Raw genomic sequence first — 22121 nt, forward strand, 5'->3', positions numbered from 1 at the left:
CGTGGAAAAGGTTATTGATGCAAGAAATTGATAAGCATAGACATCCAAGTCAAATTTTACTTGAACTTGTTTGATGGGGTGAGCACCCAAACCTCGAACAACTTGGCAGTGTTGGGAACAGCTGTTTGGTTGGTCTATTCCATGTCACACAAAAGGAGGCCATTAATGATGATTAATTGAGTATTAGCTATTATAAATTTGAAAAATGGATTCATTTACTTTTCTCAAACAAAATCTATATGGATATTTTTTTTAAAAAAACACAAGGTTCAATGGCTTGAGAAGTGTGCTTGTGCTAAACGAGAAAGTAGCTTCCTTCAACAAGCTGAAAAGAACACCGCCTTAGCTTGGATATATTAGAAAAATGGTATAACTAATTTAAAGATATTGTTTTCTTAATTAATTGATCAGAAACATAGTTTTAGGTTGTATTAACATCAAATATTTGACCCATTGTTAGGAAATCTTTATGTAGAAAAAGAGCACAATTATGGCAAGATAACGCATTATGGAAAGATGAGCTTGTGAAGCCGATGGAAACTTATCCAATCTCAAAAGAGTTTCCAAAAAATATTAAGGAAAGTTCAGCCAGCTTATGAATAGATTTAGTTTAGTTTCTTTCTATAAATTAGATATTTTCCTTTTTTAAATAATTGTCGATTGCTTGTCTATAACTGATTCGGACTCTTGTAAGTCTCCATGGTACAAGTATATTTATCTAGATACCTTGTAAGGGGACAATAGTTCAACACACAACTTCCAATGCATTGCTATCTTAGTAGTAGTTTTCGACGGAGTGAGCTCTCAAATGGCCTGCATTGGCTTCGATCTTAACACTTGCTAGTTTTGTCTCTTGAATTCTTCCGATCAATCACTTTGTGAAATTTATATTTTAATACTTTATTATTAGTTATTCTCAATCTTGTAGTTCGATCTATTATATTTTATTTATCAAGTAGTTTATATCAAGTTGATTTACCTTACTTATTATCATTGGAGTTCCAGAATTATTAGATTGATAGTTGATACAGATCTACTAACTGTTTAATCTAATACTTATTAAGCATAATTTTATACTCTCTTGGTTAGGTCCCGTCTATCAAGATTAATCTTAATAAGTTAGGTTGATTATTTTAGTAAATCTATACATGCACAGTCTAGGATGACATACAAGATGCCACATACGTTTAAATAATTAGCAGGCCGTTTCTCTTATAGTGTCATGTAAATTAAACTTGATAAATTTTGGGAACTAAAAGTACATACGTTTTCGAAGCGAAAAACTAAAATTCAATTCAAACTGTTGGAAAATAAGCCCGAGAAGGGGTAGAGTGCAATTTTTTTAAAATGAAGAAAGATGTAAATATTTTACCCCTTCCAAAGTATAAGTACATCTGGCTATGTAACTGAACGCTCATATGATACTCTTCCTATTTTTTTTTATTTCTTACACTGTTTTAGTATTTATTTTTTAAAAATAAACTATCTCAAAACTTATTTTCAAAAATCTACATCGTATTGCCACACCAGTAGGACTGACGTGGTAAAGAACATTGTCACGCCAACAAATTATGGCGTGGCAGTGTTACGTTATCATGCTAGGACGAATGATGTTGTGGCTAAATGGTGTTGATTTTGAAAATAAGTTCTATAACAATTTATTTTAAAATTAAAAATTTAAAATGTACAATCAATAAAAAAAATTAATATCCCTTCCTAAAGAGTTCTTTTTTTTTTGAAGACCCTCTTCCGGCTGGGTGATTGGTGAAGATTCTTCTCAGAAAAAGCTTCAACATCAACCCCCGGAAAATCTTTCTGTTGAACAGATGGCACACATGTAGCTTCTTCATGCAAATGGGTTTCACCACGAGTTCTGCCGTAAGTGGGCATCTCTGAGCGTAGGGATCGTATGAAAACCAAGCAGTTACAAACGAATCGTCAGATCGAGATGCCCACCGTTATACCGTCAAGTGCTCATCATTCCATCTCACCACACCTTCAGTTCAGGTGCCCTATCTGTTTCACCTACAGTAGTATATCTGTATATGAGACTGAACAGGGAACACAATATATAGCTGAAGCAAGCAGGTGCATGCATGAGAAGAATGACGAAATGTTGAGTTTGCTATCAGACGTCACATGGTGGTGTTGTACACAACACGCGGACAGTCCCAATCTTAGATTTATATCATGAACAAAATCCAACTTTCACCTGCTTGACTGACCTGATCTATCCATCTAGCTGGTAGCGATGAGTGCTAGTTGCGTTCGCGGCTCCCTGCCTACCAGACCTCCTGACCCACGACTATAAATACATTTTTTTTATCAAGGACGTGTTGTAGCTAAGGGCTAAAATTTTTTTGGTTAAGTGTCATATCGGATGTTTGATTAGATGTCGAAAAACTATTACGATGACTAATTAAAAAACTAATTACAAAGGTGGTAGGAAACCACATGATGAATTTTTAAACCTAATTAATCACAAATATTACCAACCTTGGTGCCAAAAGCCAATTAACCTTGCTATGAATAAAGAAGAGAATCCCAGCCTGTGCTAGCACCAAAACACATTTTGCGAAGCAATGCATGCTACACCTTGAGAGGGAGATGGATTTTCATCACTCGTTCGGATATTCACTCATTTTTTTTACATACCACATAAATAATTTTTTAAAGAAAATGATAGGATGAATTAATATGAGGTGGAGTGTATCACTACATAACATACAAGTTCAAATTTGACTGTACAAATTGTTCAAAAAAAATTGAGTTAAAACTAGTATGCGCACATTCAAAATTTAATTTATTATTTTTTATTATAACTTGTAGAAGTTAAATTTAAAATTGCATGTTTATAGAGTGATAGATCTCGTATTAATCTACCCTGTCAATTTTTTTAAAATTTTTTTAATGATTATTTAGATAACACTCATGAAAATGATGTATATCCAACCGAGTGATGAAAATAATTCCCTGCTGAGAGCGACCATGCATGGGATTGGAAGCCAGAATGCAACCTCCAACTAAGTTTCTGTTCCGTTTGGTTTGCATGAAAATCTAAATGGGCAGAGGTTCTTTCTTGTGAACTACACACCTAATATCCCCACCCTTCCACTAGCTACGTACGCAGCATTCGATTCAGTTGTGCCCTCTGCATTTCGTGAACTAAAAGCATTCATTTGTCATACAACTTTTGGGAGAAAAGAGAAGCCAGCTCGTTTCTCACATGGAGTTTAATTCTCTAGTGATCATGCAGGTCTCCGTCGTCGCGTATATATTCCCCTCCTGAACATACACTTTTAGGGTGATCGCTAACGCACATTTGTAAACGAAAAAATAATTTGTGAATAAAACTTTTGTTTACATATTCTTAGCAATATAAAAACGAAGGCTGAAAAATAAAGTACGGTGAAAAAACTTCAAAATCAACTTCAAATTTAAGGTTAAAATTTTAAATTTTGGCTTATAAGTATAAGTATAAGGAGAAGATAATGGTGTTTGTCACTACGACGTACTGTACTATTTCAGCTTTTCTACACGCAAGTCGTCTCTATTTTTGCTCGCAGGAAATAGGAGTTGTCTCAAATTTTCTTATCCACTAGAAACACTAGAGTTACGCTGTGCCTGTGTTACATGTCGCGGGAATGGATGACTCCATCGATAGGGTTTAAATCTCACTATCTCAGTGCACATAATTGCTAGGGGAATAATTTGTTGAGTAAATTGCATTTTAGACTAGGTGTCTAGGTAGATTGCACATTCTTTCACTTAACACTGGGTTTAGCACGTGCTTTTGCGTTACACTATGTTGCATCGTATAATCGAAAGAAACTCTTGTAAAATATGAGTCAAACTTATGAAACCTCTTGAATTTATGCCATGTTTCGCAAAGTCTTATTTAAATCATATGAAGTTCCATCAAATTTCAATAGATTTGATGATACATCTTGGTGTTAAAGTGAAACTTATTTGAATAAAACCTAGTGTACAGTGGTATGCGCATATTGGTTGTGTATATATGTGCAGTATTTGAAAAAAAATCAATTTACGGTCATTTAGTAGGTACCGAGAGATACTAAAATTTTAATGTAGAATTTTTGATACCTCTCAGTACCTTTTCAAGAACAATAACATTTATTTAGAAAAAAAATCCACCGTTCACGTAAATTTTGCAATGTGTACCTTAGATCTAGGTGTATTTTAATGCTTATACATCAGATAATTTTTTCATATATTTGTATGAGTAAATAGCCCTGTTAATTCAGGAAAACTCGCGAGGTAGATACGATCTCTAGCACACAAACTTACAAAGTATTTGTTCTAGTACATTAACTTGTGTAGTTCATGTGAACCCAGGATAAAACGACACACCCTGGCTAATATTGCTGAGTTGGATGTTGATTGGAGGCAGTCACACGAGGAAGATGGCACCGCATAAGACATGTATGTGCTTAGTTGCTTACTCAAATGAGCAATTTTACAGTACCTGAGAATGTATCAGGAGGTACTATTTTTTCTATGTAAATTTTGTTATCTCTAGATAGCTTAGATATTAGGAGGTACCAAATTTTACACTAAAATTTTATTTTAATATATTTTGGTATCTCAGTATCTTCTTAAGAATTGTAAAATTGCTCTACCTAAATATAACATAACGCGACGATGAAATAGTGGAAGCAATATCAAAGCAGAGGAAGAAATGTAGTAGGAATAGACATCGAGAAGGACAAGAGGGAAACAAAATGCAAAGGTTATTTAATTGAGCTTTTTTAATATTTTTGAGAAATACCAAGAGGTACCACTGTTTTTATGTAAAATTTGGTAAAATTTAGCATGAAACAGTGTTACCTCTTGTTACCTCCATAGGGATGGTAAAATTGCTCTATTTAATTCGAATTATCCTAATTGCCCTCTTCACATGTGCTTGTGCTTTAATCCCGTCCAACTTAGTAAGATTAGTCATGTCCACTGTTTTGATCTGGGTTGCAAACGTTTCAGTACCACACAAGTTTATGAATTCAACTGAATATTTTACAAGTTCACATACTAAATAATATCTACAGTGCAATTTCGTATACCGTGGGTATAGTTTATTACACACCGCATGTGTTGGCCTCGTAGCACATTTATTTCCTTTCTTATGCCATTCTTATACTTTGATTCGATGGGTATGTTATCAAACATGGATAGGCCGAAGTTGCATTGCGATCTTCGTTGTTGAGAGACATATAAAACTTCTTAAATAGAGCTTGAGGTGTCACATTTTTTAATTTACTTCAGTCCAACAAAAGATAACAAAAAGTAGCTCGAGATACCGGTACCTCATGATGCCAAATCGTTTCTGATCGTTGAATCTACCGGTGCACATCCTACTCAGCTAAATCCAATAATGGAAAATAATTTGGTACCTCGAGGTACTTTTTGTTGGACCGGAACAAATCTCCATATTTTTTAATATAAAAAATTACTACCTTGAGGTATCAAAATTTTGCACTAAAATTTTTGGTGCCTCAAGATAATTTTCAATGATGGTAAAAAAAAAACCCCTCTTAAATAACAATTCATCCCAACAATCGTTTAAAAAAAATCATTCCAAGAGAAAAAAGAAATGGTAAGCATGACTTCTTGAATATTTATTTCGGGGGATAACTCCTTGGGTTATAATCTAATCGTCGAAAGTAGTGATGGTAACATAAGTAAAATTATCAGCCACATAGAACTTCTGTGGAAGATGCGAACTAAAGCAATGCACTACTAATGTTTGTCTCTGGTTCGTCCATCCGGCCACTCGTCTATAAGTAAGGCACCTCGCTCTCTTGCTATTCTTGCACTCACGTTGCCTCTAAGGTTTCAAACTCCCCCTTCTCCAACCTGCAGCGTCTTCATCCTCGAACACGGTGATAATTCTCCATGGATGTTGAGGCCGGGAGAAAAGACAAAGATGTAAGTGAGAGTGTGAGAATGATTAACCGTTGCACGCTATCATTACATCTCATTAGTTGTACTTAGTGTTCATCAGTGTCTTCGTGATCAGAGAATGCCTTACTGGGCTATATTAGATATAAATTCTAGGTCAACCACTGTTAATTAACCGAGTTTTACTCCTATCCTTCTTTTTTACCACGAGGTACTGATACCTCGCGGTACCAAATCGTTTCTGATCGTTGGATCTAACCGTACACATCCTACTTAGCTAGATCTAATGATGAGATTTGGTATCTTAAGATACAAAAGGAAAAGGAAGGATGAGAGTAAAACTCTAATTAACCTGAAGACGATAAATGATTGGCAAAAGCAGGAGTGCTTGCTCCCAAATGTTTGGGTTGTTTTTTTTTTCGTTTTGTTTTTCTGGGATAGGCAAAAGGAATGCGTATCTTTGTATTAAGAGCAACAAAGTTTACAAGTAAAAGGAATGTTTCGGTTGTTGACAGTAAAAATCTATAAAACCAGGTAAGCATGTAGTGGTTGAAACTGTTTGCTGCTCTCCCCTGGTTTCTTCTGGAAAAAAAATATTTTGAAAATTGGCTTGCAAAATGTAGATTATATATGAAATGATTGATTGTGTTGATGTGTACTTAAGATCTGTGCTTGTAAGCTGGTGGCAGGTATGCCTGATCTGACTCAAATCAATGGTTGATTCTATTTTCTGTACCATGCTGTTATTGTTGCAGAAGAAGGGGGTCAGCCAAGATCTGATCCTAGCTTACAAGACGCTTGGTGTAGTTTTCGGTGGCCTTGTTACCTCACCCCTCTATGTCTACCCATCGATGAACCTGACGAATCCTACTGAAGAAGACTACCTGGGAATATACAGCATCATGTTCTGGACACTCACTCTCATCGGCTTCGTCAAGTACATCTGCATCGCTCTCAACGCTGACGATCACGGCGAAGGTGTGTACGTACTCAATCAAAGTTAATTTAAATGTCCAAAAGTTTGGTGATCCATCTGGAGATAGCAATTTCCAACTTGAGATGATTCACCACGTGTTTGTGTTTTTTCAGGTGGCACATTTGCGATGTATTCTCTGCTCTGTCAGCACGCCAACATAGGGATCCTCCCATCCAAGAAGATCTACACTGAAGAAGAAAGCCTGACCTCGACTCAGCCTGTTGTAGCTGGAAGGCCCGGAAGATTGAGAAGGTTCATCGAGAGAAGCATAATCGCCAGGAGGCTTCTGCTGCTTACTGCCATTCTAGGCATGTGCATGCTCATCGGTGATGGCATCCTCACCCCTGCGATCTCAGTCTTGTCAGCGATCGATGGACTCAGAGGCCCTTTCCCATCAGTCAGTAAACGTAAGGCACACTGATGATCCTGAACAGCATGTCTGATCAGTGATCAACGTGATGAATCATAGTAGAGAATATATAATGCTGATCTACTGGTGATGTTGTGCCTGATGAAATAAATGGAAATTTGGCGTGCAGCTGCTGTGGAGGGACTGTCTGCGGCGATTCTCGTTGGGCTGTTCTTGCTGCAGAAGTACGGCACGTCGAGAGTGAGCTTCATGTTTTCGCCGATCATGGCGGCGTGGACTTTCACCACCCCGGTGATCGGCGTGTACAGCATCTGGCGCTACTACCCAGGCATCTTCAAAGCCATGTCGCCGCACTACATCGTCCGGTTCTTCGTGACGAACCAGACGAGAGGCTGGCAGCTGCTCGGCGGCACCGTCCTCTGCATCACAGGCAAGTTCTTGTCTGATCATGTCTTCACTCAAATTTAATTGCGTTTTGTGATGGCGCGCGATGAATGGATGGATGAAGGCGCGGAGGCGATGTTTGCGGATCTTGGTCACTTCAGCAAGAGGTCCATCCAGATCGCGTTCCTGTCGAGCATATACCCTTCGCTGGTGCTGACGTACGCCGGGCAGACGGCGTACCTGATCAACAACGTCGACGACTTCAGCGACGGGTTCTACAAGTTCGTGCCGCGGCCGGTGTACTGGCCCATGTTCGTGATCGCGACGCTGGCGGCGATCGTGGCGAGCCAGTCGCTGATCTCGGCCACCTTCTCCGTCATCAAGCAGTCGGTGGCGCTGGACTACTTCCCGCGGGTGAAGGTGGTGCACACGTCCAAGAGCAAGGAGGGGGAGGTGTACTCGCCGGAGACCAACTACATGCTGATGCTGCTGTGCGTCGGCGTCATCCTCGGCTTCGGCGACGGCAAGGACATCGGCAACGCGTTCGGCGTGGTGGTGATCCTCGTGATGCTCATCACCACCATCCTGCTCACGCTGGTGATGCTCATCATCTGGGGCACCCACGCCGTGCTGGTGGCGCTCTACTTCGTGCCGTTCCTGCTCCTGGAGGGCACCTACGTGAGCGCCGTGTGCGCCAAGATCCTCCGCGGCGGGTGGGTGCCGTTCGCCGTGTCGGTGGCGCTGGCGGTGGTCATGTTCGGGTGGTACTACGGCCGGCAGCGGAAGACGGAGTACGAGGCGGCGAACAAGGTGACCCTGGAGCGGCTCGGTGAGCTCCTCTCGGCGCCCGGCGTGCACCGCGTCCCGGGGCTCTGCTTCTTCTACAGCAACAGGCAGGACGGGTGGCTGACCCCGGTGCTCGCGCACTACATCAGGAACATGCGGTCGCTGCACGAGGTGACCGTCTTCCTCACCCTCCGCTACCTGCTGGTGGCCAGGGTGGACGTCAAGGACAGGGTCGCCGTCCGCCGCCTCGGCCCCAGCGGGGTGTACGGCTGCACCATCCACTACGGCTACGCCGACGCCATCGACTTCGAGGAGGAGGACGGCCTCGCAGGGCAGGTGGTGGGCGCGCTGCGGGAGCACGTCGGGGGCGAGGAGGCCGCGCGGGTGGAGGCGGCGAGGGCCGCCGGGGTGGTGCACGTCAGGGGCAAGATGAGGTTCCACGTCGGCAAGGACACCCGGCTGTTCGACCGGCTGCTGCTCGGGTTCTACGAGTTCCTGCACAGCACCTGCCGCTCCGCGCTGCCGGCGCTCGGCATCCCGCTGCAGCAGCGCGTCGAGATCGGCATGCTCTACAAGGCCTAACGCCACGCACAACACACTAGTACTATAGTGTGTGTATAAGTATATTAATTGATCCATGGACTGCTGTCCAAGTCTTAATGTTAGCACTTATTAGTGGTTTGGTCTGGCACGTACATATCTCGGGTTTTTATGAGCTAGCACCACTGATAATTGCATGACTATTTGCAACTCAATATATATAAACTTTGTACATATATGTTGGAACAAGGTGTCTTGGAATGTTTGTACTACTGTAATCTTTGAAAACAATGCATAGTGTTTGCTTGGGGTTTGCAATTTATTAGCCAACTGATTTATGTGTCAGGCATATTTTGGCACCACTAATCTCTATTAGATCAATTGTCTCCGATGAGATACCACTTCATAATGTTACTCTCTCAACTTCTAACAATTTCTATGATGAGCTACCCTACAATCGACATCGGTCTCCTGTGGATATAGACACGTGCCGCCTCATCTCCTTTCGCCCTATAGTGACTACTCGCATCAACCATTCCAACCATTTCCCTATGCCCCCCTTCTTCCTCTTTCCCAATCCGCCTACCGCCCTAAACCCATACTCCTAACCATAATAAATTCTGGTGTGTTGCCACTATCGCCATAGCTAAAAAGATCACAAGGCCACCAAGAAGGACAATGGGAGCACAAATCTTGTGCATGAATGGATGTGGGTAGAATCATTTTGATATTTTTTTAATTTTTTGGTCGCATGATGAATAGTAATGGTGTGTTTATTATCATATCCATTGATGATGCTAATATATTATTGCAAAAACACAAAACACACACGCGAAACCTACTTGGTAGGGCTCCAACTCCTTACTCTAACGAGTGGAGTTATAGAGTGGCTTAATTTTGCTCCTTCTGTCTAGTTCATTTTTTCAATTATTCTAGCATGCTCAACTACTTTTTAAGCGGAGTTGAATTGTGCGGTTGGGTGTCATCTAAAAAAACGAGTAAGGATCACATCTTCAAATCTAAGATATTTTAACGATGAGTATTTCCAGCTCTAGAAATTAATGAACCTAGAGCTATGATTTCATCAATAACATTTGGATAACCCATTTTATTATATTTTAGATACCCCCATCGTTTTATATTTAAAACTGTAGCAAGATACCCCTCCATTTTATCTTGTAAAAAACGAACACAAAACAAATATACCATCAGGAATATATTCAACGTTAAGTTTAAAGGAATTAATTCGATGTTATAAATGTTGCTACAATTTTTAAATAAATTTCATCAAACTTAAAAGAAGTTTGACTATGAGAAAGAGCTAAACATTTTATAATATGAAACAGATAGAGTAAAATAAAATAATAACAAATCGCTGATCTAGTACCAAACTCTAACGGGAACACTACAGCACGAGATCCCGTGTACCGCATGGGACATATTAGTGAAAACTCCCGAACGCACACCCCCACCCCGCGCTGCATCTCTGACCGCTCGCCCCCGCACGTTGCCTGTCCGACTGGCACACTTCCCCCACGCCGGCGCACTCCCCCACTCTGTCGCACTCTGTCAGGCCGCCGCACTCCCTCACGTCGCTGTCGATACCTTGCCGCGGTACCGCCGTTGTCTACCTAGTTCCCCTGCGTTGGCGCACTCCCCCTTTCCGTCGCACTCCACTGGAACGCCGCACTCCCCTGCGCCGCCATCGATACCTCGCCGCGGCGCCGCCGTGGTCTACCTCGCCACTTGACCGCCGCTACTTCTACCTAACCGACGGCGCGCAGTTCCTGCTTGGTATCATTGGTCGCCATCGCTGATACCACGCCGACACACAGTCCCTGCTCGGTATCGCCATACCGTCACCGTTGATACTTCTCCACCAGCAATACTTCACCGCCAGACCGTCGTTGTTGTCTACCTCACCGGCGCAGAGTCTTCCGTCCAAGGTCCCCTGCTCGGTAAATTGGTATCACACATCTATTTTCTCGCTACACCTGATGAAATGTCTATGAACAAAATGTGGGTTGAATTTGTCTTGCAGATCCACCTGAAAACACATAGCATCCGGTCTCTCCATCCCCATCGTCGTTCCTCTTCCCATCCGGCTACGCCTTCCCGTCGCCCACACACCTCATCACCACCGCCATCGTTCCCCTTTCCCTCTACCCATGCCTCCTGTTGCCAGCGCAGCTTCTGGCCGCACGTCCCAGCGAGCTCCCGCGGGCCTCATCTAGTACTTCATCGCCACGTGCCTCGGCCGTTATCCCACTCCCTGACCAGCAAATCGTGCAAATGCACCCACGGTAATCCATACATGCATATATGGGAATCACTTTTTTTATGCTCATTGATTTTTTTTCTTCCATTCAATCTGATTCTGATACATAGTTTGTTTCAAATTCTAGGGTTTTTTTATGTGTTTTTAATCGAAATGGATGCGTATCATAAATGAAAAATCAAAATTAGATTAGATACACTACCTTAGAACAATTTTTGCGCAATTTTTTAGCAGATTGATTTTTCCCTCACAACAGCAATGGATGTGTTTATTTTGTTCACAAGGAGAGGTATGATACGCAATGTATGCACTATATTCCAATATTTTTTTAGAACATATCTTTTTGGAATACCAGTTTGATTTGTGAATTTTTTATAATGTCTGAAAATGTATTAATGTTTTTCATATTTTTGATAGCTAACATAAAGTTCGTATCATATGACAGATTTTGTTAGGGGATGGCAACACCATCAAATAAGAGTGATTTTGTCTCTGGGATAAAAAAGAGACTAATGCTCTCCAAGGTTTACAAAGCCTAACCACAATCCTGGTGATAAGGTTTCAAATGTTGGGTGCTCGGAAAAGACTGGTTATGGACCCCAAGAGTGTGGGGGTTAAGAGGATGGCACCAAATAATGCACAAACAGTTACTTCTAGTTCGAAAAAGGCTGCGATCAAATTAATTGCAAAAAATCAGTAGAAAAAGTTGTAAGTACTACATCCTAATACATTGCTTCATGCATTTTGATTTTTTTACTTACATAATATGCATTATGATTTTTGTAGCAGTAGTAATATAACATGTTTTTTCTTTCTCTGTTTTTTGACACTTTCTACTGAATGTAAAAAACACATCAAAATAACATTCCGTACCAAGTGTAAAAAAAAGGGGAAAGAAAAAACATTATATTACTACCGCTACAAAAATCACAGCGCATATTATGTAAGTAAAAAATTCAAAATGCATGTAGCAATGTATTATGATCGGGTACTTCCAACTTTTTCTACTGATTTTTTTGATTTTCTTGCAATTAATTTGATCGTAGCCATCTTTGAACTAGAAGCAATTGTTTGTGCATAATTTGGTGCCTTCCTCTTAACCCCCACAATCTTGGCTCTATAACTCCTCTTTTCTGAGCACCCAACATTTGAAACCTTATCACCAGGATTGTGGTTAAGCTTTGTAAACCTTGGAGAGCATCTAGTCCCTTTTTTATCATAGAGAAAAAATTACTCTCATCTGATGGTGCTACCATCCGCTAATAAAATCTATTATATGATATGAACTTTATGTTAGCTATCAAAAATATGAAACCCATTAATATATTTTCAGAAATTATAAAAAATTTCACAAATCAAACTGGCATTCCAAAAAGATATGTTCTAAAAAAATATTGGATACTGAGATACACTGCATATATTGGGTATCATATCCCTACTTGTGAACAAAATAAACACATCCATTGCTATTGTGAGGGAGAATCAATCTGCTAAAAAACTGCACAAAAATTATTCTAAGGTAGCGTGTCTAATCTAATTTTGATTTTTTTATTTATGATACACATTCATTTCGATTAAAAACACATAAGAAACCTTAGAATTTGAAACAAACCATGTATCAAAATCGAATTGAATGGAGAAAAAAAATCAATGGGCATAAAAAAAAAGTGATTCCGATGGATGCATGTATGGATTACTGTGGGTGCATTGCACGATTTGCTGGTCCAGGAGTATGATAGCGGCTGAGGCTAGCGGCGTTGATGCACTAGATGAGGCCTACGGGAGCACGCTAGGACGTGCGGCCAGATATTGTGTCGGTAATAGGAGGCATGGGCGGAGGGAAAGTGGAGCGGCAGCGGTGGTGGATGAAGTGAGTCGGCGATGGAGAGGCGTAGCCGGATAGGAAGAGCAGCGGCGATGGCAGAGAAGACGCTGTGCCGCGTGTCGCCGACGGGGAGGTGTGGCCGAATGAGAAGGGGAATGGTGGCGGCGCTGATGGAGGAGAGACACCGGTGACGGGAAACACGTGGTCGGAGGGGAAGGGGAAGGGCAGCGGCACTGATGGAGGATAGACACCGACGACGACAGGGAGCGCGTGGTTGGAGAGGAAGGGGAAGGGCGATGGTCGTGGAGAAAACGAGAGAGAGATGGGGAACGGACAAGTTGTGATCGAAGAATAGATGCCCGCGTAACGGTTCGCGTTAATCCTGTCCGAACAGTAGGACGTATGGTAGTTTTTCTGAAACCTAAATCTAGTATACGATTGTGTTCTTTTCTGATAATGAGTTTTAGATTTCTATATGCATTTTTAAAACTCCCAAATAATATGTTTGATGTAAAAAAATTACTATATAAAAGTTATCCTTTTAAGAAATATTTTTAAATTTACAACGGTTAATTGAATCGTTTTTATCATCAAATAGATATCCCGACAATTAAATAATGACCATTAGATCTAGAAATATCTATCTCAAACACCACACCGCCGTATACTCGTATATACCTGCGAACGGTGCAACGCTGGCGCCTAGCGGTGGCGTGCTAACTGCCAGGGCCAGAGAACGGAGGGACTTACTCGAGGGAGGCGACTGTCGAGGTGCCTCCGAAGGGGATTCTGCAGCCGGGGTTTCTGTCGGCGGTGGCTCGTCGCTTCGGCCGTGCGCGCGGGGGAGGGCCAAGGCCTGAGCTCGGAGAGGCGCGGCGGCGGGGCATATGTGGAGGTGGATCCGGCTGACGGGGGTGTTGGCGGCGCGCCGGCGCCGAGGTCGCAGCGTGGCTGGGGTGGATTGGTGTGCGGGTGGCGGCGAGCGTTCTCTGGATGACGGACGGAAGGAAGGAAGGCGAGAAGGGCTCTGGGGGTCTGTCGACCGCGTGGCCCATGGGCCTGATATGCTCTTGGTGGGCCTTTGAAGTTCGGTAAATTACCAACCTTAATTTATTTTCGGACGAAATCACGTTCTTGAATCGTGAAAAATTGTAAAGGTCAGGCTATATATAATAAAGCAATAAGTCCCTGAGATTAAACTTACTCTGACGCAGGCTCCCAAGTCTCAACAGTACCTTCGTACACAACGGCTGCGAAAAAGAGACATTTCCAGCTTTCCATGGAGCTCGAATCTTGCGGTGGCGGGCCAGATAAAGGCAAAGCTGATTGGCTAGTTGCCTTAGCTTTCAGGTATTTTCAGCTACAATAGCAGAAAACCATTGTCTACCGGTACTACCGTGCAATTATAACATCGCACTGTTCTTCTCAGTAAGTGCTTTGCCCCCAGTATCTTGTACCGCCCAAAGATTTCTCCATAGTCTGATCAATACTTATTACCACCGTTCTATAATAATTTTAATTTTCATTTTTCCGTGTCCAACGTTTGACCCATTCGTTTTATTTAAAAATTTTGTAACAAAACTTTTAAAAAATTAGTTACGCATAAAGTATTATTCATGTTTTATCATCTAGTAAGAATAAAAATATTAATCATAAAAAATTTCAAATAAGACAAAGAGTCAAACATTGTATCAAAAAAAAATTAAAAAATGATCTTATTTCGAGATGGAGGTAGTACCTATCTTGGGTGATTGTTTTATTTTTTTTAATAAAAAACCAAATGACATATTTATAAATGAAAAAATAATTTGTGAATAAAAGTTTTACGTACATATTTCTAAAAGCCAATATAAAAAAACTTCGATGAAAAAAACTTCAAAATCAAAAAATTTAAAATTTGGCTCATAAGTATAAGTAAAAGAAAAAAAAGGGTGAAGATTTTTTTATATAAACGCTAATAAATCTAGACATATGTATAAATAATATGTATTAATTAATAGATAGATCTAAATGTAGCTAAAACCTCTTGCAGAGGGTATATAATTCAAGCTTCTAAACGGAAGACCTGCATCTATCTGTTCAATCTTTTTTCTAATGTTCGACGTTTTATATTCCTCCTTCCACATCCAAATGAATGCATCGTATCAGTCAGTTGATCGACACATTATTTCACATTACAATTAGTCACTACTAATCAATTTACATTTCAGATTCGGCACTTTTTGCAGCACGATGCATCGATCTCCACTCTGATCTTGATCATCAGCCAAGAGATCGACTTTGTATACATACATTGGACGTAACAGCTCGACGGATTAATTTTAGCCCCTGGTCCGTATGATGGTTATCGTGCCACTCCCGGCGGTGCGCAGCCGCGTGAAGCCGGCGACCGTTTTGCCCGACGGGGCCGGCCGGCTGCCGGCCGCCGCGCGCGGGGCGCAGGCGAACTCCCCCACGGGGTGCCTGACCGGCCTGGCCGGCCTCGTGAGGATCCGCGCGTTGATGTCGGCGAGCGTCGCGCCGCCGTCCAGCCCGCTGGGCTTCAGCACGGCGAATGGGCACACCACCGATGTCCCGGCGACGGCGGGCGGCGTCGCCGTCCTGCTTCTCTTGCTGCTCGCTGTCTCTCGCGCTGTAAGATTGAAGCATCAAAGGCATCATGATCAGAATTTGCTAGCATTTCGGAATGCACAATCATACCAAGGGACTAAGATTCGAGGGAAAAAAAATCAGGAATTTTGAGTGGGTTTTGTTCTAACAAATTTCAAATTTTTGGTTGCCTAATTTGATAAAATAATAATTTTTCCTATAGAACATACTCCCTCCGTTTAATTTAATAATGTAAGATGTTTGATTTTTTTGTTTATAATGTTTGACCATTTATCTTATTCAGAAAATTATGAAAATATCATTTATTTTGCTTGTGATTTACTTTATTATCAAAAGATTTTTAAATATGACTTGTCATTTTTTATATTTGTATTAAATTTTATATAAGACGAATGATCAAACATTGCAATTAAAAAAGTCAAACATTTTACATTATGAAAGAGAGGTGGTATTAATCAAAATATCCATTTTTTGGGTCCGAAATCTGGGAACCCTATTCGCGGTGTTATCATCATTTTACATTAAGTTAGCAAGATATGATGTCGTGTACATAATATACCGAACTTTTTTTTGCTATCATATCATTGAAACAGTACCTTCAAATACTATTAAAAAAATTAATACTTCAAGAGAAGGTACAAAATTCACACTATAAATTTAATACTCTCTGGACGACACCGTTGATTTGTTTTGGCACATGTTTGACCAAATTTTGTGTAAACATAAAAAATACATTTTATAACTAAAATACATAGTACTAAATTCAATCATAATAAAATAAATAATAATTATATAACTTTTAAAATAAGGACGATGGTTAAACACATGTCAAAGAGTCAATGATATTATCATCGCTTAAAAATCATAAAATTTTCTATGGTGCGACAAGAATCTAGCCACGTTAAGCCAACGTTGTTATGACGTGAACAAATGACACTAACGACGGTTGCCACATCATCATAATTCAGGAATTCGGGACTACTTAAAACTAAAAAGAATAGCTTAAGAAATGAAACAAAAGTTACCTTCCGGTGTCACCGGACGCTTGGATGAACAGTTTTTGTCGGCACTCGTGCCAGTGTCACTGGTATGTGGGCCCACATTGCAGTGGGATGAGGCAGAGCTGGGAGGCTGCTCATTGTCTGCTTGCGGCTGCCTCGCGGTGATATCAGGGGGTCCCATTGGTGGCACGGAGCTCGGACCCAAAGGAAGTTCATCACCATCATCGCCTGCAGAAATCCACTGATTATTCAGTGCAAAGATGCTATAGGTACGACCATGATCGTACGATCACAAATATGGAAGACGATGCGAGGCTAAAGCGTGAGCTGCAATGAGACGGGACACAAGTATGCATGGTGGACGCTGGAACGTTCGTTGTCATACACATTTTCGTATAAAAAAATCGTACGTACAACAACGCTCAAAGTTCTAAACATGTTTAGATGTACTCTAATATAAAAACTCTCTTAATTTTTTTATTTGTAACTGCTCGTTTGGTTGTTAGTAAAATTATATGTCATGGTTAAAGTTCCTATACAATAAATCACATCATGGCAAAATAATTGTGATTATATAATTTTTTAAAATAAAATGAATTATAAATAAAAGTCAATGGCATCAAATAAGAAAAACACAGGAAATATGTTCTTTAGCTAGAGGCAGTGCACTGCCCATATGATGCACAAATGATGTGTTAGGACATCAATGTACTGCTAATCTCGAGTGGGCCGAGGCATAAATTTCGCATGCACCGTAGTGCCGTACTTAACAATCATTTAAAGATCGTCCTAGTTGTTTGGAATCGTACCACTACGTGGAATAAATGGAAGACACAGCACTAATTATTGCTGAAAGAGTGTGAACTAAGCTAAACCAATTCAGAGTAATGAACAGAGATCCGGTACCTAGGAGACAGGTAACCTCACTGCTCTCCTCCTCCTTCAGAAAAGAGCTGAAATCGAAGCCTACGAGCTGCTCCTCCTTTCCGTCACGGAAATTCTGAAGAGATTTTTCATAGTGAAACGAAAGAAGCATCAGAAATAGCTCTAGGAAGTAGGAACTGTATGTAAATTCTGAAGAGATTTGTCAGACCAAGAACTGCATATAAATTTTGATACAGTCGAAGCTCGGAACTCACCTGGAGCAGTTCATCAAACTCGTCGTACATCACCATGGTATCCTGATTTGTTGGCAAGACGGTCGTCACAGCAGCTGCCGCCTCTGGAGCAGACGGCTGATCCATACCTGCATGTGGCAACAAATTAACGCCCATTAACAGCTACCTCCATGAACGAACACAAGCTAGCTGCAAGGGAAGAGAAAAACAAGGAAGCAATCGAAAAAGGGCATGCGAATTGTGTGTGCACAAGGCAATGCATGACACTGCCAGTGCAGAACCTACACTTGGGGAAGAAGAGCTCGAGCTCGAGCTCATGGCCATGGGGATCACCGGCGGCGCCAACCCCCACTACCCCAAGACCAAAGTACTTAAGCTGTGGAACCCATTCAAACAGGAAGCGGCTGGTGTCGCCCAAGCTGCAGGCCATGGTGGCGTCTAAATGCCAGCGCCGCCATGCGTGCGTCTCCCTTTCTTGAGCTGTCTCCATGTCCATGGCATGCAGCAGCAGCCGCAGTGGAATTGTGGGGGAGGAGAGGCCGTGGCTCTGATCAGACTTCAGACTTCAGAGTGAGAGTATAGCTAGCATGGCATGCGTGCTTAAATAGGAGGGCTTTTGGGAAAAGGTTGCGAGTGTACATGTCGAGCTTGCGTGCAACAGTTTCGTCAGGGAACGAGGAAAAAAAATAAAGCTCGGAAATTTTGCAAAGTCGGAGGGGGGCAACGAGGCAGGGGGAAAGCATGCAAAGGAGACTGAGGAGTGTGGCTTGGTTGCTCTTTCTCGTGGTTCGTTCTGTTTGATGGCATTTCGGCCTTGCCTTTCTTTCCTTTATCTGCATCTCTCGATCCATTGCTCGTCTAAGTCTGCCCTTTTTTTTTTGCTTTTGATTCTTGCGTACAATTGGTGAAAAGGAGAGAAGTGCTTTCTGTGTTATTCTGTTTTGTTGAGATACATACCTCCGAGGAAAAGAAACCGCAAGGAAATCGAGCACATCTAGTGTGTGGGTCTTGATTGCCTTCTAATCAGGATTTAAAGTAGCTTTCAATCCAAAATATAGATGATTTTTCTCCAGCTTTCAATATAAGCTGGGCCATGGTGGCATTTGGTCTAACAAAATTAAAAACATAAATATTTTTTTTGTGATGGAATTAGTTTGTTATTTGTGGGTGTATATATGCAGTAGGGCATATATCAATGGAGATCCTCATTATTGTTGATGGTGAACTAATAATCGCTTATATGTGGGGAAAATATTGAATATGGAGAAATACTAAAATCTGTTTGTATATTGCATTGACCATCATGTATGTATATATAACATACGTAGAAGATAGATACTTGGAGTATAATATATATATTCTATCATATTTATCTTTATTTTTAGATATTCTATTAGACTTTACTATCTCTAACCGTAGACATTTTATCCGTAACATTTCCCCTCAGTCGTAACGGGAGCGAACCGAATGATTGCGACTGAATTTAAAACCTTATGTTTGCACAATCTTCTCTTCTTTTTCTTCCATCATCTTCTCTTTTTTTTTCTACCATCATCAATTGCAGCTATCAGAGCGGTCCTGCAGCTAGCTGACTGTGTCCCTTCTATATCGTCCATATCTAAAATTTTATCTTTATCTATAGATATTTTATTGGACTCTATTATTTCTAATCGTAATATTTGGTCTTAAGCCCAAATGGGGATGGTTGCTTCGGCACCAACACATCGGCCGGCTCCCAGTCTCTATCTTCCATCTTACTTCCCTTCTAACGAGTGAAATTGAGTCCCTTTTATTTTTGTCGTTTTTCATTTTTGTCGTGACTATCACAGTATGCTAACATACTTTGTCTCTCTTCTATTAATTGAAAAAAAAATCCCACTTGAAATTGGTCTAATATATACTTTTGTGTCAAAAAACAATATAAAGTTATTATTATAATAAAATTCAACTCATATTGGGAGATTTTTTTTCATAGTGAGAGATTTCACATATGCTCCGTACAACAAAGGGAACATGATTTTCTATAAGAGCACCACGGCACAAATATTCGAGCATGAAGCTACACATAGTGTAGAGAGATCAAAACTCTCTCGGGTGATCCAATATCAACCAGGTTGTAGGCAATCACAAAATAGGGCATCCCATCTGCTATTTTCTCCATTTCAAAATAAATGACTACTTTACTATTTACAATCCAAATTATAAATGGAAAAATAGCTTAATTATATGTCTCCTACTAAAGGAGTAATGGTTGGTAATACGAGTGTGGTGGCCGGTGGGTACGATGGAAAGAAATTTGACTTGAGAGGTATTTAATTAACAATAACGCTATAAAGTGGTCATTTATCTTGGAACAAAATTTAAATATAAAATGCTTACTTATTTTGGGACAGAGTGAGTACTATTTGCTGTACTTATTTTTTTTACTGAGAAACTAAGTAATTAGATCTGGACCATGCATGATGTGGCGAGGTGAGACAAATGTAAGGACCAAGGAAGTAAAAATCTAGAGCGAGTTCTAGACAAAATCCAAGGTTGACCATTCCAGTGTTTGGACTAGAGCCAACCAACCAGTTACCAGGCTCCAAAAGCCATTTGTCAAGGGCCAAGGGGAAACACAAGGTTTTCCATATCATCATGGATGAAGTCAAATTCGTGGATAGTGGGTCAAAAACAATCATTTCAATGGACAATATAGACAATCAGAAAGACAAATACGTGCTCTGTCTTCCGTCCAAAATGCTAGTATGTCTCGTATGATACCACTCACCAGAACTGCATCTAAACTCATTAAGTCTTAAATATAGAAACTATAGCTAATTTCTCCATCACATAAGTTCATCTTCTAATTGAAAAGTTATTTTAAAACAGATGGAATACTGTACTACTACTTGGAGTATATCATAACGTTCCTGCTGCATTATTATTGAAAGCCTGCTGCATCCATTGCAGGGCACATAAAAGGAGTAGTAGTAAAAACTACAGAAAGAAAAACAGTATTCTTTCTTTCTTTTCAGTGAGGTGATTCTGCGGTTGCATTGCAGTATGTATTGCAGAACGGACCCACAATACCTTGAGCAATGCTTGGCTAGCATGAATTCGTGGGTTCCTACGTAAAAAGAAGCGTCCGAGAAAAACAAGGCTACGGCCTGCTAGCTGCCGTGTTACTGCGAGGGAACTTTAATCGGTCGCTTTGTATTTGGTCAATGCGATCCTAGGTCCACGAAAATCCACGCGGTAGCATATGTCTGCCTTTAGCCACCATGGCGCAATTTCGAACCGTGTAGAGATCTTCCCATCCCATGCACGACTAGCTCGATGTGTAATTACAGTGTTATATACTACTCCGTCTTAAATATTTTTTGGTTTTTATATTGATCGTTTGATCACCCGTCTTATTTAAAAAATTTATTAAAAATTAAAAAAATTAGTCATATGGAAAGTAGTATTTATGTTTTATCATACAGTAATAATAAAAATATTAATCATAAAAAATTTTCAAATAAAACAAAGAGTTCAAATTCTATCCAAAAATATAAAAATTCGTTTATTTTGGGAACGGAGGTTGTATTTAGGAGTGTTAGAGCATCTCCAAAAACAACCCCATCCCACTCTCTAAACCAAAATTTAACCATTTTAATAAAAATTGACACTTCAAACAGATTTGCCAACTGATGGCCAAGCCAGGCCAAACTAGCCCTCCAACTTGTCAAATTTGACCATCTAAACTGACCTGCCATCTGTGGGGTCCATAGGTGGGCCCTCCATCTCTCCTCCCAGCAGCCCCCACCCCACCCGGCACCCCAAGCCGCCGCCGACGGCCAGGCCGTCGCTAGCACCGTCCGGCGAACAACCTCCCGACGCCGTCAGCCACCCGCCCCCAACCCCCCCCCCGGCGCCGTCCGGCCAGGCCGTCGCCGGCGCCCTCCGCACGCCGCCTCCGAAGTGAGGCCGTCGACCGCGCCCCGCCGCTCCGGGCCGCACCGCGCCGGCGCCGCTCCGGCCAACACGGCGCCTCCGAAGCCTCGCGCCGGCCGCTCCAGCCCCGCTCCACTCCGTCCCCGCGCCAGCCGCTCCGTCCTCGCGCTGGTCACGGCGCCGCCGCCTGCCTCAGATTGAAGAAAATGAAAGAGAGAAAGAAAAGGGAGAGAGGGATTAGGGGAGAGGGAGGAAAAAAAAAGAGAGGATGACACGTGGAACACGGATGTCATCACTTGAAATAGAGGGGTAGACAGAGAGACTGTTAAAGTAAAAAATAAATTTAAGTGGCTAAATAAAATGGAGAGTTGCTAAATAGATATTTGTTGAGTTTAATTT

The 22121-nt window shown here is 41.2% G+C and overlaps 2 protein-coding genes and 1 long non-coding RNA gene across 5 annotated transcripts; 1 reads left to right on the forward strand and 2 right to left on the reverse strand.

Annotated features, from left to right (window-relative positions):
* Positions 1-1752: 1752 nt before the first annotated feature.
* Positions 1753-14053, reverse strand: LOC107304851. The gene is made up of 3 exons (XR_001550926.2): positions 13826-14053; positions 1957-2025; positions 1753-1873 (listed from the first exon to the last, which is right to left on the reverse strand). It is a non-coding gene; the product is annotated as an uncharacterized LOC107304851 (long non-coding RNA).
* LOC102707989 (probable potassium transporter 4) lies at positions 5834-9380 on the forward strand. Of its 3 annotated transcripts, none has more exons than XM_006659424.3 (5): positions 5834-5943; positions 6672-6894; positions 7006-7299; positions 7432-7692; positions 7771-9380. In XM_006659424.3, the coding sequence occupies exons 1-5, from the start codon at positions 5911-5913 to the stop codon at positions 9012-9014; spliced, it is 2055 nt and encodes a 684-aa protein (XP_006659487.2). In that variant the 5' UTR covers positions 5834-5910; the 3' UTR covers positions 9015-9380. The 3 variants fall into 3 exon arrangements, with proteins under 3 accessions (XP_006659487.2, XP_015696133.2, XP_015696131.2); XM_015840647.2 differs by having other exon boundaries at positions 6678-6894; XM_015840645.2 differs by lacking the exon at positions 5834-5943 and having other exon boundaries at positions 6627-6894.
* Positions 14054-15158: 1105 nt separating the features above from the next.
* On the reverse strand, positions 15159-18655 carry LOC121055208 (protein XRI1-like). Its single transcript, XM_040527173.1, has 6 exons — positions 18623-18655; positions 18090-18351; positions 17826-17932; positions 17593-17686; positions 16711-16914; positions 15159-15707 (listed from the first exon to the last, which is right to left on the reverse strand). The coding sequence occupies exons 1-6, from the start codon at positions 18653-18655 to the stop codon at positions 15397-15399; spliced, it is 1011 nt and encodes a 336-aa protein (XP_040383107.1). The 3' UTR covers positions 15159-15396.
* Positions 18656-22121: the final 3466 nt, after the last annotated feature.

Source organism: Oryza brachyantha, chromosome 8, assembly GCF_000231095.2.
Source record: "Oryza brachyantha chromosome 8, ObraRS2, whole genome shotgun sequence".
Lineage (NCBI taxonomy): Eukaryota > Viridiplantae > Streptophyta > Magnoliopsida > Poales > Poaceae > Oryza > Oryza brachyantha.

What these genes read in the sequence shown, in the direction of transcription:
- LOC102707989 (XM_015840645.2), top strand. Translation starts at nt 6,630, where the DNA reads ATGGTTGATTCTATTTTCTGTACCATGCTGTTATTGTTGCAGAAGAAG. An exon ending in TTTCCCATCAGTCAGTAAAC is followed by an intron (nt 7,300 to 7,431) that starts GTAAGGCACACT and finishes TTTGGCGTGCAG; the next exon opens with CTGCTGTGGAGGGACTGTCT. An exon ending in CACCGTCCTCTGCATCACAG is followed by an intron (nt 7,693 to 7,770) that starts GCAAGTTCTTGT and finishes GGATGGATGAAG; the next exon opens with GCGCGGAGGCGATGTTTGCG.
- LOC121055208 (XM_040527173.1), bottom strand. Translation starts at nt 18,655, where the DNA reads ATGGATCGAGAGATGCAGATAAAGGAAAGAAAG. An exon ending in TGCAGATAAAGGAAAGAAAG is followed by an intron (nt 18,352 to 18,622) that starts GCAAGGCCGAAA and finishes AAGTCTGATCAG; the next exon opens with AGCCACGGCCTCTCCTCCCC. An exon ending in AGTTTGATGAACTGCTCCAG is followed by an intron (nt 17,687 to 17,825) that starts GTGAGTTCCGAG and finishes AAATCTCTTCAG; the next exon opens with AATTTCCGTGACGGAAAGGA.